Here is a 15,116-nt window from a genome sequence, read left to right on the forward strand (position 1 = left end):
TAAAAAGTCTGACTCAGGACAAACTGGAAAGCAAACATAAGATCGCAGTTTAAAGGTCTAAATCTCCACCTGTCTTTTTGAACTATGAGAAATATTATTGTATAGATCTCTAATCAAAAGATTTGTATTTTTTAAAATACAATGTCTAAGTCCACTAATAAAATGCTTCTATTCTGCATTTTGATTAATTTAAACATTATTTTACAAAGTATACAGAATTATGTCCTCCCTGTAATTCAATAACAGCATGCACTCAAGCTTGCATGAACTCAACAAGTTTATACAAATGATCCAAGCAATCCCAGCATGAATTGTGATGTTGCAAAAAGTATCCAGTCTGCTGTCAATTTTGTACGAGTTAACATGGTCAATGCAACAAACATCCTGCTCATTTCTAGGTTAAAATGAGAAAATCTTTGATTTTCAATGAGTTTAGGATATTTGAATCTCCCTGAACATACACACTATATTTAAATAAACTAATCCACTTCCGACAGAAGCACATGAGAAAGAAACACTTAAATTCTCACAACAGCATCATCTTTAGTCTGTGCTTCTAAAAGCATGAAAATGCATAAACTGTGTTGATTCCCAGCTATGATCATGTACAGAGAGCGAAAGACAGAAGATGAAGAGAAAGGGATTTTACTATGCTGCACAGCTCCTCATGCAGAAACACACATCGGAATCCCCACAGCCAAGCTCCCGGCAGAGGGATGCAAGTGAGAAAAACAGTGTAATAAAGCAGAGAAGAAAAACCAAAGGAGGAAATATTTACCGTCCCACTTCTTAGTTCCAAAGGCTTTTAACCTGCTAAGAAAATGTTGTTTTCTCTTCTGCCTTATCTCTCTCTCTTCCTTTTCTTGCTTCTTCTGGATGTGCAAATGTCAGATGGCAGTAACATTAGCTCTCTCTCTCTCTCTCTCACCTTCTTTCTCTCTTTTTACAAGGCCTGCTTGCATGCTGCAGAAGCCAAGGCACACAGCTCCCCCACCATACGCTACGGCCGACCCTCCATCCCCTCCCCGAGTGACTGACGCTGAGCACGGGTGGATGAGAGTGAGGGAGTGGGAGGAGCATTGATGAAAATAGGCTGCTGAAGGGGCGCCACCTCCTCAAGCCTTGGCCCCGCCCATCTGGTACCAAACCTTCTTGCAGATGTGAAGCAGGTACAGGCAATAGAGGGAGCTAATTAGAAAAGATCATAATTGGAATATAGTAATACAGCATTTTTTGTCTTATATACAAATCAGGGCTCCTTTCATTGACACCAAATGTGTCTAGAAACAAGTTTAATTTTACAGATACTATTTGGGTTATTACGTAACATTATAACTAATATTAATATTACTTATTCTATCTATCTAATCTGACTTCAGTTCTGTTGTTTGTTGTGGTATAAATCTCTTTCAGACCACAAAGGAAGATATTTGAAGAACTTTGATCCCCATTGACATTTCTCAAAATATATTTTTTGTGTCCTATAGAGGAAAGAAAGTCAAACACAGGTTCTGCACAACATGAGTGGCAGAATTTCTATTTTTGGGTGAACTACTGAATCCCTTTAAGCACCTTCTGTGGTGAACGTACCCCGGTTTCAGAATAACTGCACTCACACATACACAAATACACATGTATAGAAACTGTAGAGGTAACAACCTCTTTCCACGGCAGTCTGCAGTAATCAGTAATGCTTGTGGGAGAAGGAGTCTCTCTCGTATGTGAGAAATCCTGAAGTCTGCTTGATATTTTGCTTGCAAACACAACTAGGTAAAAAATGATGCAGGATGTGGCTTTTCTATCACTCTAAGAGTAAAGTTTACATCCTTTACATACTGCGAACGTAATGGATACGAAGCATCATACTGTACCACAAAGTTCTTAAAGTGCAGATACAATTCTGGGATTCCATATGTACAGTAACTATGCATGCAATAACTCGGTAAAGATTTACAGTTAAAGGGTGTGCATACTGTATGCGTTACACAATACTAGAAACAATGAAACGAAGCACACTAACAGCACAATTTCAATGTAAGACATGATATTAGATGTCCTTTGTTCTTTTGGTAAGAAACCAAATATCTACTAATAATACAAATACCACATTATACAACAGTTAAAGTTCACGCAAGAATGAAAATTCTTAAAATTAATTTAATACAAGTAGAGTACAGTCCGTTCAGATGAAATGTTTAATGTTTAAAGTGATAGTTCACCCAAAAATGAAAATTCTTTCATCATTTACTCACCCTCTTGATATTTCAAACCTATATGATTTTCTTCCTTCCGCAGAACACAAAAGAAGATGCTTTAAAGAAAGTTGATAACCGAACAGTGTCGGCACCCATTCACTGGTATTGTATGGACACAAAACCTGTGCAAGCGAATGGGTGCCTGTACCCAACATTCTTCCAAATATCTCCTTTTGTGATCTGTGGAAGAAAGTCATACAGGTTTGAAACGACAAGAGGGTGAGTAAATGATGAAAGAATTTTCATTTTTGGGTGAACTATCCCTTTAAATATTAAACATTTCATCTGGATGGACTGTACTCTACTTGTATTAAATGAATTTTAAATGAATATAAACTTCATTTAAAAGATTTTCAGAATTCAGCTGAAGTCTTTGTAATATCTTTAGGAAAGTAAAGAGGTTTCATGGTGTGGGGAGGTGAACAGTGTGGGAGGTACTCTCTAGAGAGTAAAAGGTATGGCAGAGTGAGTAGCTATTTATATTTACTTTGTGTTCCCAGACGGTACATGCTTCCTTACAAGAAGATGCAAATTTTTATTGGCAAGATTTATTTCAACGGGGGTAATAACATACATCCTGGATAAATATATGCATTTGCATTAATAGCCCTGCAGTGTGACGAATAAAATTTTGAAACTACACACATACCATAGTCTCTCAAAAAGGAAAATGTACCAGGAGCGATGGAATGAATACTAACCCCAGGTTTTAGTTTACTGGCAGTGAGGCATTCTGTTTTGGCAACTGGCATGCACAAATCAATTTTGAAAATAGCTTTCCAGGGGAACCGAGCTCAAAATATTATTCCCCGTGGCCAATCAGGTATTTAATATATGACTTCAGCATCATGCAGTGGGTTTTAAGAAATTACGCAAGTGATAAAAAATTTATCTACATAATAAATACTGCTTACATGTTCTATTTACATTACTCTCTTTTATCCAAAGCGTCTTACAGTGCACTAATTAATATAACCAGTGCAACTAGAGGTTAGATCAAATGTTGAAGATGATAAACTAGTCAGCTTCAATATAAGCTACTGACAACAAATGGATTGCCTCCAGGTTTCAAACCTACTCTGGATCCCACCAGGTTTTTAAGCGTATTAAATTTAGCGGCATCTAGCGGTGAGATAGCGAACAGCAACCAAGGGCTCACTCCACCGCTCGTCCCTCCCTTTCGAAGCACTAATGCCGCTGACACAGAACTAAGAGGTCGTCACGTTTTCGCTTCTTTGCCGAAGGAGATACAGGTCTACTGTAGGAACACCATGGCGAATTCCATGCAAGATGAGATAGAAATAGCTCATTCTAAGGTAATAAAAACATAACGCTTCATTATGTAAGGTCTTTATACACATCTGAAGACATAGTTATGTATATTATATTGCATTTCTGTCAATAGATCCTCAAAAAAAAAATCACACACAACACACCTTTAAAATCAACACCACGCCAACCTATTCCATAACTGAGCCAGATGATAATACACAAGATAAGTCGGCATTTATGTTAACAACAAGCATCAGAACTGTTGGTTTCTGCCCTCGTCTAATTTCTGGTACAGAAATCTGGATTGGAGCTCACTGTCTGCTTTAAATGACTCTAGTGGTCGATGCAATGGAGAGGAAAATACAGTTAAGCGAGCAGCATGGCCTGGCTAAAAGATCAGTGTCTGAGTCTAATTCTATTAGGGAACGTGGTAACGCAAGCCAGGGCCCAACCCTTCTGAAATAACTGTCTCAACATCCTCACTGGCAACGTCCGTAAAGAGACACTGTGTAATCCATTCATTCATCTAAAGTCTTAACTGAAACATACTTCGGCTTAGCTAATGAAGAAGATGCGTCTCTCTCCGGACTATTATTACTCTGTATTAATTATCTGCTTTTGTTATTATACTCATGATTATCATGAAAACAAGTCGGCTACAGTCAGGCTTTTCCACAGGATGGGCCGTGCCATAGAGATGGGGTGGGCGGTTTGTAAGCGGCAGTGGGCGTACGACACTTCCTCTATGGACGAGAAGGTCATTCCTCACGACACAAGTTCACTCTCTGTGCTGTCCATCAGAGACTGTCGCCTGGCAACCAGCCATAGGACTGTCACACCATATTTGTCTGGCATGTCACTATCACTGATGGCTCATAACTAAAGCTTATAAATGAAGAGGTGTGGTCGTTTAGAAAGTGGATGAAAGCCAGCTTTGGCACTCTCGATGTTCCTTTCTCCTTAAGAATCTGTAGGACTTGAGGCAGGTTTGGAGAAAGGAACAGCGACTTCAAGTTTGCGTACCAACCAAAGCATATTAATAAGAATACAGTTTTTTAAGAAACACATAACCCATTGTATGTCTATGTATGCATTATGAGAGTGCCCTTAAACACAGAATTATGTACATGGTCTCCCCTGCCTATTAATAATACAACTTTAAAAGTAAATAATTGATGGTACGATTTACCTACTGTGGCGTTGTCGCAGTCAGAGCTCTGCTTCGTGTTAATACGCAAGGAAATCTCCAGTACTAGTTAAACTTAAAATAACAGAATAACGCAATACACTGCAATATTCAGTACTGTGGTTTTTTGTGTCTGTTAACTTTTTTCCTTATTAGAAACTGGGGTGGGGTAGAGATCGAAAAGCATATCTAGGGTGTATCAAATGGCCAAATTAGTTTACTGTAAATCATGCTATTTTCAAACTTTTAATAGTGCTCAAGTTAAATTTCCGCATGTCACTTCCTATCTCCCCATAAGAGGAAGAAGCTGATCTGTTGCAACCTTGTCTTGTATAAAGCCATTATTATGGTCTGTCGGTTTTCCATTACCAACCTGTCCTCCCTCACCAGCGGGCTAGTTGCCAGGGCAACAGCTCCAGCATCACATAGTACCACATGGGACACAGCAGACACTTCAGGGACTTCCTCTGCATTTTACCTCACAGGCCTGTTGCTTCCACTCACGCAAGCACAAGAAAGTCTGTTGGAATCCATTAGTTCACAAGCGTGATTATTGCTAGCATAATGAGCTACAAAAACACAGCAACTTACCCAAGATCTCTGCTGCTGTTTCTGCTGTCTAAGGGCGGCCAGCTCTAAATTAAGGGCTCTGTTTTTTTCTTCTAGGAGGCGGCAACGATTCACATGGTGGGATGCGTGAGATGCCGGATGCCAGGGCAGAGCGTCCTGTTTCAACTGCAGAGAAAGAGAGGTTAAAAGGGGGTTAACAATCAGTTAACGCTGTGGGAGGAACTTCAAAACTTCACTTTCAAGGGAAAATCAATAATTGTTTTGTTACTAGATTATATCCAACACTATGGGTTGCACAGAATCACGCCCAGTTTATTGAATGTTTGCTGCTTTTTACCTGGCAATTGTGCAGCGTTAACAGCAATAGAGGACTGTAACAAAACTAAATCACTGCATTGGAAAAGATCTGATGCCCAACCAGATGATCACCCCCATGTTCTATTATCTTTCCCTACTGTTTTCTATTCATTATTAATTTACCCTTTGAGATATAGCAGATTCTATTATGTGTTAAAATACTGTCTATATAATTACTAACTTGTTGGATAATGTGTTATTCTGTCTGGTTTGCAAAGTGTACATTTGTGTATTATACTGTATGCGCTCACGCACAAATATACATGAGGTTTTTGGACGCAGGGCAAAACGTTTTTTGATTGGTACCAATATGACATCAGCAGCAGGTGCTATGTTTAAAGCCCAGACTGTGTGAGCTCATCCTTTGGGACTGTGACTAGATATTGACTCATGGAAATGGCACTGCCTGTTCAGTTTAGATTTCCAAAGATTTAGGAAAATACTGGCTGTTGAGCAGATCATGACAAAAATTTGGCTTCATATAACAGATTCAACAAAATTTGATGCCGTTTGGTTTGAATACATTTCAAAACAGTTGTGAAAAGCCTAAAAATGCACACCTGATATTGCGTGTATTAGTTTAGTATGACTAAAAAATGTATAATAACTGGCTTTGAAACAAAGACGCAAAACACGGTTATCGAATTTATTGAAATATCACACGTGCATGCCACAATATGCATATTGCAATGAACTGAGGGATTTTAAAAAGTTATGTATAGCAAAGCTTTAGGAGCAGATAACAGAGAGATTGTGTCTAATGTGTGGAAGATCAGAAACAATGTGAAACATGCGTGTTGGTTGGTTATAGAATTTTTAGTGTTGAAATAAATTGTAATTTTGTTTACAAACTTGAAGCATTATCGTATTGTTTATCACATTTTTTGGCACGTTATCGTATTTTTTCAATATTGTACAGCCCTAGCTCAAACAAGCACACACAGACACGCTCAAATATACATCCCCTACCTCTAATCTTTCATCATGAAATGCACCTCACAATATATTGTCATATTTCAGACAACACTTTTCTTTAAAATACAGAAAAACCCTAACAACATTGTATTAGGAACTTAGGAAGGAAACAAGTTCAGTTTAAAAGCCCTAAAGAACATGTTGAACAAACACATTCTGGGATTGTTGCTCTGTTTTCCATTATTGGTTACAGCTGGCGGATCAAATAATAGCATCATTAATAATGAGAAAACAGCAAGATGCTAATTAGGGTTAAACACAACTTTAAACTCTTAAATCAACCGCCAGTCGTTTGGTCTTTAATGTCTTTGCCAAAAACCCAACAGTTCTTAATCACACACAGGGATCATCCGCGTTTCAAAGCTCTCCCTTCTGTTTTGAGCGTGCATGTGTGGATTTTACTCAGGGATCTTACATAATCTGAGAAAACAGTCTGCCGTATCAGAGCAGTAATACTACCAATTGCAATGCCGTGGCTCTGCCAGGTCTCCAGCTGGTTTCCGTGCCTCACTACATTAGCAGATTCAGTCACAGCCAGTAAACCTACTGGCCCACCACTACCAAACCGGCCTGGGCAACAGCCAGCAGAACTACGGGAACACGGATTGGATAACCGCATTTATATCCAGCTAATACATCATCAAACGAGTCAAAATCCTGCAAGTGGGACAGACGCATAAAGCAGGGAGCTAATGAACCATTAGGCCAACAAATCAAGTGCACCGTCAACCCACCCAGCAAAGAAAAATGCCCATTCACAAATGGAACTCCTTAGTGGCGGGATTAATTTGGAAAATGAGCCGAGGAGACACTTCTCACTCCAGCTGTGTGTCGACTGGCCTGGGAACAGGGTGAATGTGGTTGTGAACCCCCCCCGGTTTGCACAGACGGACATTGTATAAATACTACTCTATTTAAAAAGAGGTACCTGCAATTTTAGCCTGTGACACCCACATACTGTATACACCACCCCCACACATCCCCCCCTCCAGAACCGCAGCATCGAGCAACAAGGCATTCTGCCACCTGTCTCCACATGTTGTCAGGTCAAATGTCTCTCCATGCATCTGTTCTCCTGCCTTGCCTCGCAATACATCACAACCTATACTGAAACAGGGCGTGCTATACGCTGTGCCAAGAAGAAACGATATGAGTAACAGCACGGCACTACACACACATTACCATTCCTACTGCTATCTCGTTCATATTAAACATGATGTGTTGATGTGTGTGCGTGCATGAGTGCGGTACCTTAGCCGCTGTCTTCCTTAGCGCTTCCACTCCGTTATATCACCGGCTGCCAGGAGTGGCAGGGACCGGGGCAGTGACGACACGTCTGCGTTGCGTGTTTGTGTGTGTGCGTGCGGCTCTGCGCTTGTGGGCGTGCGTGTCGTTGCAGAAGCCCTCTGCTGGAACACGAGACAGACAGCGCGAGAGCATCTCCAGGCTAAGAGTGGTGCAACAGAACTGTTCGTTCCTATTCTTGCTCGCTCACTCTCTCTCTCTTTGTCTCACACACACACACAAACAAGCTCACAGAGAGATGCGCATGCGTATGCTCTGTTGCTCTCATCCAGCATGCACACACGGGCTCCCTCTCTCTCCATCCCACACTCGCGCTCACGCATGGGGTGCAGTGATGTGTGGAGACACTCCCATTACTGATGTGTAAATCATTTTGCTTTTTCATGCGTGGCCTTTCCAACACTGTGAAGACCAGTTTAAAGCATCTTATAATTTGTGAATTTGTTTTTATTTATGATTATTTTGGTGTTATTTTTGAGACAGAAGAGAGGATTGTTTTGTGAAATTATTTAGTTAGTATTTACAGCATACATATCTTATCTATTTTTTAAACTTAACATTTTTATTTGTAAAGTTAATTTCCAATGCAATATGTACTATTTAGCATTACCCACTTTAAACTTGCAAAGGCTGGAGAAGCAGCAGCTTTCTTACTTACAAAAACACGTACCAAGAGAATGTCATTTTGGACCATTTAACTTTAAATACTTATTTACTTTTATGTCTGACTTTCATCGTGGTTGAAAAGATCTGACTAACGGATTAGGGCAAAGATTTCCTTCTGTTTCTTTCTGTTCTGTGTCTTCTATCGCTATCATTGCGTGATCCGTCCTTTTCTCCATATGCCACCTGAAAGCACAAGTGTTCATATTGTAGATTCTCCCTACTGTGGTTTGTTCTTGTTATCTCAAAAAACAGAAGGAAAAAACAGCCGGGAGCTACACCAGACTGGGGGAACTTCAGTTCATGGTCTCAAAATATCACACAGTTACATCAGATTTTAATGCACACAGGGGTATTAAAGGGGGATTACTTAGACAGAGCGGTAGGCACATCCTGGCTATTAGCCACTCTCTGCACTAAGGAAACGGACCTCATTGGATGGGAAAAAAGAAGAAGAAAGGACACAGATTCTCAATACAGAATGTGTTACAGTCTTCTCTGCTCTGTTGCCAAGCAACCCCAGCTGCTCCTGTAGTGCAGACTGCCCCCCTCCCCCCGCACTGGGGCACTCCTCTACAAATGCATCAGTTTAAGATGCCATGTCCTTTCTCAAGAGAGGAGACCAGGTTCTGATTGGTGGGTGAGGATGCTAGGCGGTGCGTAAATGTAAATATTGAAGAATGGCGCCACCTTGTGTACAATAACCATCAATGTTACTATACATAGCTGAGATAAAAACAGCAACATAACCAAAAGGCAAATAATGGGTTCTGTGAGAAATTTTTTGTCTGTTAAAATGGATAAAACTACGGTGGCCGCTAGGTGTCACAGCACTGCAACGGAAGAAAACACATGCAAATAGAAAAAAACACCAGCAAATTCAGAAAGCATCTTCATTGGTTTGGCGACACATGCCCAGCAAATACTCGCAACACAACATTTTTTCTATTTGCAAGTGTTTTCTTCCGTTGCAGTGTTGTGACACCTAGCTGCCACCGTACGAAACACTTAAGGTAAATGTAACTCTGGATCACTTACCTTATCTTTGGTCCTGATATGAGTGGCGTTTCGCGCTGATAAGATTGACAGTTGTCTCTGGATCCATAGCAGTTCAGTCTGTGACTGCCTGAGAAGCTGCACTACATCAATCCTTTGACTTCGCATCTTCACACATACACACACACAGAGAAACAAACATACTGTAAGTAAAAAAGAATTTTACACATTGCATAAGATGTACAACTTTAGCAAGTTTCTGCTGTACATTCTTAGGTTCAAGCAGATCTTAAAATTTCTATTCAAATCAATGCGCAGTGTGATCCGTTTACATTCTGTGTACAAAGTCTGTATGTAAATGAATTCAAATGATCATTTATACATAATCTTTGAACCGTTCAAAGACTTTTTGAAATATATCAAATATTAACAGAAGTGTCTCTGGGTGTGACAGATAAAAGAGACCTGCTGTTCAGTGGCAAGAAAATGGTTGTTCTTGACACCTGCCTTCAGTTTACCACTTAGCCAGAGGATCACTTCACTCGTTGTCATTTCATTCTCACATGACCACAGTGAGACAGGTGACTCAGAGAGGGATTTATGTTAAGTTTAACATACACTAGCATACATTTCCTACCAACCTCGATTACACGAACAAATAACTCCATAGTTAAAGCAATAAAAACATTAAAAAACAGCAAATCACAATTCTCCACTAATATTCACTATTTCTAACATTCTCGTCCACCTAAATTACAGAAGTAGTGCATAAACACGGGTGAGCGACCACTATATGCCCAGGTGCGAGCGAGAGCAGAGCCGCCTGAGCTGAGCTGAGCATCGTAGTGTAACATGGGTATTTTCTAGCCTCTAATTGTACACTTTTCGCGGTGCATTATGTAATTAAATTAGTGTATTCGATAACAAAATATAGTATATTTGCTGTCCCCTCAAAAAGTAAATTTAATAGGGATCGAACTACAAACACAGGGTTCCAGATTTAATTTAAATACGCGGTGTCAAATTCACGCATGCGCAGCATATTGCAAAGGTGTGTCCAGGAGGGGGCGCCACAGATCTATGCAGTGCGCACCCCCTGCTAAAATTCGCTTTTCTGAAGTCATTATAACAACAGCAGATGTCTTTTGTTAAATTTGTTTCAGCATATTTAAAAACATACGGAACGTAATAGTAGTTGACGAACTTCCACTTGCAACTTTGTCATGAAAGCAGATGTCATGGTATTTATCGTGATTTATCAAGCGTAACGTGAAACGTCAGTGGTCACATGCATATCACAAACATTTTGTGTTGCTTAAAAACTTTATATACTGTACTTAAAATATCCATCTAACATATTAGTGCATTTTATTTCATTTCTTTGTACTTCTCGAGTTGTTCTCTTGGACTTTGCTGTGTGTTCAGTGAGTTTGCTGTTGTGTGAGCAATTGCTTGTGTTGTCCAATGTTTTATCGACTGCTTGTTTAAAGTCGCGTAAATGTAAACGTACAAGTAATTGTAAACCTCGCCTTACCTTGTGATCGTCTCTTTTTGTGCTGCAAGTTCAGACCCGTCCGAGCTCACGCTCCAGAACTGTAACTTGTGTTTGTAAACTTACAGTGTGAAACGGAGGCAGAGGCGTTCGTACAGGACCATCATCCAATCGCCATTGAATGATGCAAAATCTACCTGCTTTTTGTCACCACTCACGAAACACAGCGCCAAAATCTTCATCTCCTGCTGCTTCCACGCCAGTCATCACTTGCTGGGTGACCATATGGCATAGCAGAGTGAAGCTGGATGGATACTGAGCAATGAAGTACAAACACTGCCTTTCAACCATTGGGTAAAATATACACCACAGGTTTGTCTATAATATACACATATGTATTGTGGTTCGCTCTTTATAATGTTGCAAATGACTGGCTGATATACTGTACATTTACAGTAGTTGAAGGTGGAAACACATATGGCCCAATGATACCTTGTAGACCTATATTTAGAAACAACAGACATAGTCAGGTTTAGGAACTATTAATATCTTTATCATGTCACTCTTAAAGGAACAGTTCACCCAAAAATGAAAATTTTGTCTTTGTTTACTTACCCTCAAGTTGTTCAGAACCTGTAAACATTTCTGTAATACGATGAACACAGAGAAGGATATTTGGAAGAATGCTTGTAAATAATCAAACAGTTCTTGGCCACCATTGACTACCATAGCAGGAAAAATTGCTTTATGTATTTCTTTGTTCAGTTGAACACAAAATAAGATATTTTGAAGAATGTAAGAAAGCAAACAGTTCTGGGGCACTTTTGACTACCATTGTAATTTTTCCTACTATGGTAGTCAATGGTGCCCAAGAACTGTTTGGTAACAAGCATTCTTTAAAATATCTTCTTCAACAGAACAAAGAAATGTAAACAGATTTGGAACAACTCCAGGGGTGAGTAAAGGATGACAGAATTTGTATTTTTGAGTGAACTATCCTTTTAAGGGAATATATGCTTGGGTGTAGGAGGAGAAAGCTGAATTTAGACAAATTTGAACACAAATGTCATTTTATTAAACCATTAACAAACAATAAAAACATCTTGTACATGTGGTCAAGGCCTTGAGAAAGTATAAATAAATAATAATTATTAGGAATTAAGTCATACGGAGTATAAGAGCACCATGAAACCAGTGGACACCAGCATAAGCAAACACAAGAAACAACATTTTGGGCTTTTACACAGAAATCTGCTAGTTCTGTCTATTTTTGAAGAATCTACAGCACTTGAGAGCATGAGTAATCATTAACTTCATTGAGGGGAAGCCACCAAGAATGTTTGCAAGCAGACAAAGGTTAAAGTTCGATAAAGAGATTATTATCCTGGTGGGAATAAAGCTATATGAAAGGCAAAGTAGTGCTGCTTTTCAGAGTGCTGCTTTTCAAAAATAATTTGTCATTTGCACAGAACAAATACCACCATCAAAAGCAGCACATGTTCCATAGTCTGAAACCTTTAATGACACTGGATAAAGTGCTCAGGAGCCATCAGTGGTCACTGCTTTAGCTTTGCTTTTGAATGACCTGCGTAAAGGGGGCAGTCTTATCCGCCAAGAGTTTTTGTAAACCACAGCTTCTTTAATAGTTTCTTTCCCGTGTTCTACATAGTTTCCAGCTTTCATTACAGTCTTCTCAATGTTGTTTGCCATTTCACCCTGTAAAACAGACAAGACTACTCCATGAAATAATGTTGCCAGACCAGAAGCAATGATTTGTACATTAAGTTGATATTTAAACCCATCAGTTAGTCGTATAGATAATGTGACTAACTATTTTTAAAATCCATTCAATGACACCATTTAGCTTACCTGTCTGCTCACTAGCATGGCAATATCAATAAACATGTTATTCAGCTCTCGAATGCTGGCTTCCAGACAGAGAATGTCCTTATGTCGTAACTCGATCTCATTCAGCGTTTGTCCTGTGATGTTACCGCCTGGGACACTCTAAACACAGAGGTTTAGTGTATATCAGCGCTTTAGACAAAGCTGAAATGAACCAAAACAGTTGTGACATGCATTCTAATACTTACATCTAAAGTAAAGACAGAAGTGTTGTTATTCTGCAGCAAAACCTCCGTCTCTTCTTCAGTGATGACTCTCCCTCCTTTATAAAGTAGAATAATGTCTTTTGGCTATTGGTGATCATAATTGGGATTATATACAAATGACGACAGGCAGTGGTAAACTAAATATTTCATCCAGGTGTGATGTTAAGTATGTTAGTTCACTCACTGATCTCCAGCTGTCTTTGGATCCTTTCTTTGCTGTTTTTTCGGAAAGATAAAAGTTCTTGGTTGTACGCATTCATTATTTCTGAAAACCTCAGTGAAAGAGCTGTGTGCTGTGGATTAACAACATGAAAGAACAAGAAAACAAGAGAAAGAAAACAATAAAACACAATAAATATGGATTAAAAGCTTTGGATTTGGTGTTGTAAGGACCATGCATTACTACATGAAATAGAGGAACAAATATTGAGAATCAGTCATTTATGATTATGTACAATAGACAGTGATATCTCACCTGGGTAGTCTGGATGCGGAAGTAGACAGAGCCGCTATTTGCATTCTCACACTCTGAAAAACTCCCGTCCAAATCTATCAAATAAAAGCACTGTGATTATATGAGCTAAAGTATTTGCCAGTCAAATCATCACTTAAAAACATTATGTGTCTTCCTGCCCCCAAAATGAAATAAATCGAAATAGTTTGTATAAATAAAAAATCAAGTTAAACACCTTTCAGTTTTGCCTGCATGTCATCGGCTGTCCTCTTGATATCATTGTTCAACTGCTCGAGTTCCTCTCTCACATCTGTTAATAGAAATGTGTAAAAGAGCAATAATAAAGTGTCTGTAGTCACTCTGAATAAGTGCTATATACCTTCTAGACACAGAGAACCCTAAAGGCACAGTTGACCCAAAAATGACTATTCTGTCATCATTTATTCACCCTCGTGTAGTTTAAAACCTGACTTTCTTCAGATGAAAACATGAAAAGATACAGTATTTTGAGAAGTGTTTCAGTGGTTTTGTGTCCGTACAAAGGTTTTGTAAGAGATGAAATATTGTTTCCCTTTAATACACTAACATAAAAAGATCCAAACAATGTATTTGTGAGTACTCACACATTGGTGGGTTGATTTCTGTCAAAATGGTGTGATGCCTTGACCTCACTTCTTCCACAGAGTGGGAAATCCTATTCATAAGTTTCTGAACCTCGTCTACCTGTATCAAGGCATAATCCCCAGGTTCGCAAAGACCATATACTTAACATATGGACAGAAAATAAACAAATATATACTAACTTAACAGCACTCACCTTACGGAGGAATTCCTCTAGAAAAGCATTGGTCTCCACTGGAGCTGTGTGGCCACCGCGGCACTGGTCAGAATTACAGCCAAAACATAACATTAAGCCAAAACTGATCGTACAAACCATATAACGTTATCTATGGTACAAACCACCAAGCTTTATGTTTAACACGCACACTACTTACATTTGTTTTCACAGGCAATAATAATGCCATTACGGGAGGAACATGTGCATAAATGCTATTTTGCGATAGTGAAACTATATACACTTGATCGTACAGTACAATGAGTTCAGATCTAAAAAAACATAGTAAGTAATATTTGTTGGACTTACGGGTGTCAAATCCGCCAGGCGGTCCTTCATTTCCACGGTAGAGAACAATAACTCATACAGAATGACGGTTGACTCAAAGCCCCGCCTTATTTACTTCCGCACGCAGTCTTTTTGTTAGACGTGTATATTAAGTATCAAACTATAGCGGTCTTTAAACTACAGTACGTAAAGGGAAAATCGTGTGCAAGTTTTTTACAACAAAGAAGCAAATTAAGCAAAGCATTTATGCGTGACTTGAATCAACAGGTAGAACACCTCACACTGCGCATGCTCATTACAGACTCGAGTCAGGCGATGGCGTTGCCAGGCAACTTGTATACACAGGCAAGAGCTGCC

At 39.3% G+C, this 15,116-nt stretch overlaps 2 protein-coding genes across 8 annotated transcripts in view; both read right to left on the reverse strand.

Moving 5' to 3' along the window:
- The window catches only part of rimbp2a (RIMS binding protein 2a), a 47,771-nt gene extending 36,494 nt beyond the window's left edge, over positions 1 to 11,277 (reverse strand). For 3 of the 6 annotated variants that reach the window (XM_057360244.1, XM_057360243.1, XM_057360245.1), the window contains exons 1-3: positions 11,114 to 11,277; positions 9,622 to 9,747; positions 5,305 to 5,448 (exon numbers count right to left, since the gene is read on the reverse strand). In XM_057360244.1, the coding sequence (XP_057216227.1) occupies positions 5,305 to 5,448; positions 9,622 to 9,747 (270 nt within the window). In that variant the 5' untranslated portion in view covers positions 11,114 to 11,277. Of the gene's footprint in view, positions 1 to 778; positions 798 to 5,304; positions 5,449 to 9,621; positions 9,748 to 11,113 lie in introns of those variants that run through there. The other 3 variants (XM_057360247.1, XM_057360246.1, XM_057360250.1) reach the window with 3 other exon arrangements.
- An 852-nt stretch (positions 11,278 to 12,129) lies between these two features.
- stx2a (syntaxin 2a) lies at positions 12,130 to 15,013 on the reverse strand. 2 transcript variants are annotated; one of them, XM_057360701.1, is made up of 9 exons: positions 14,781 to 15,013; positions 14,454 to 14,516; positions 14,260 to 14,359; positions 13,872 to 13,946; positions 13,658 to 13,731; positions 13,367 to 13,475; positions 13,165 to 13,238; positions 12,941 to 13,078; positions 12,130 to 12,787 (listed from the first exon to the last, which is right to left on the reverse strand). In XM_057360701.1, exons 1-9 carry the CDS (start codon positions 14,808 to 14,810, stop codon positions 12,611 to 12,613), a joined length of 840 nt encoding a protein of 279 aa, XP_057216684.1. In that variant the 5' UTR covers positions 14,811 to 15,013; the 3' UTR covers positions 12,130 to 12,610. The 2 variants fall into 2 exon arrangements, with proteins under 2 accessions (XP_057216684.1, XP_057216685.1); XM_057360702.1 differs by lacking the exon at positions 14,781 to 15,013 and adding an exon at positions 14,632 to 14,740.
- Between the last annotated feature and the right edge of the window lie 103 nt (positions 15,014 to 15,116).

The sequence above is a fragment of the Triplophysa rosa genome, linkage group LG19 (assembly GCF_024868665.1).
Source record: "Triplophysa rosa linkage group LG19, Trosa_1v2, whole genome shotgun sequence".
Classification (NCBI taxonomy): Eukaryota; Metazoa; Chordata; class Actinopteri; order Cypriniformes; family Nemacheilidae; genus Triplophysa; species Triplophysa rosa.

What these genes read in the sequence shown, in the direction of transcription:
- stx2a (XM_057360701.1), bottom strand. Translation starts at nt 14,810, where the DNA reads ATGAAGGACCGCCTGGCGGATTTGACACCC. An exon ending in CCAAAGACAGCTGGAGATCA is followed by an intron (nt 13,239 to 13,366) that starts GTGAGTGAACTA and finishes TACTTTATAAAG; the next exon opens with GAGGGAGAGTCATCACTGAA. An exon ending in CTTCTGTCTTTACTTTAGAT is followed by an intron (nt 13,079 to 13,164) that starts GTAAGTATTAGA and finishes CTCTGTGTTTAG; the next exon opens with AGTGTCCCAGGCGGTAACAT.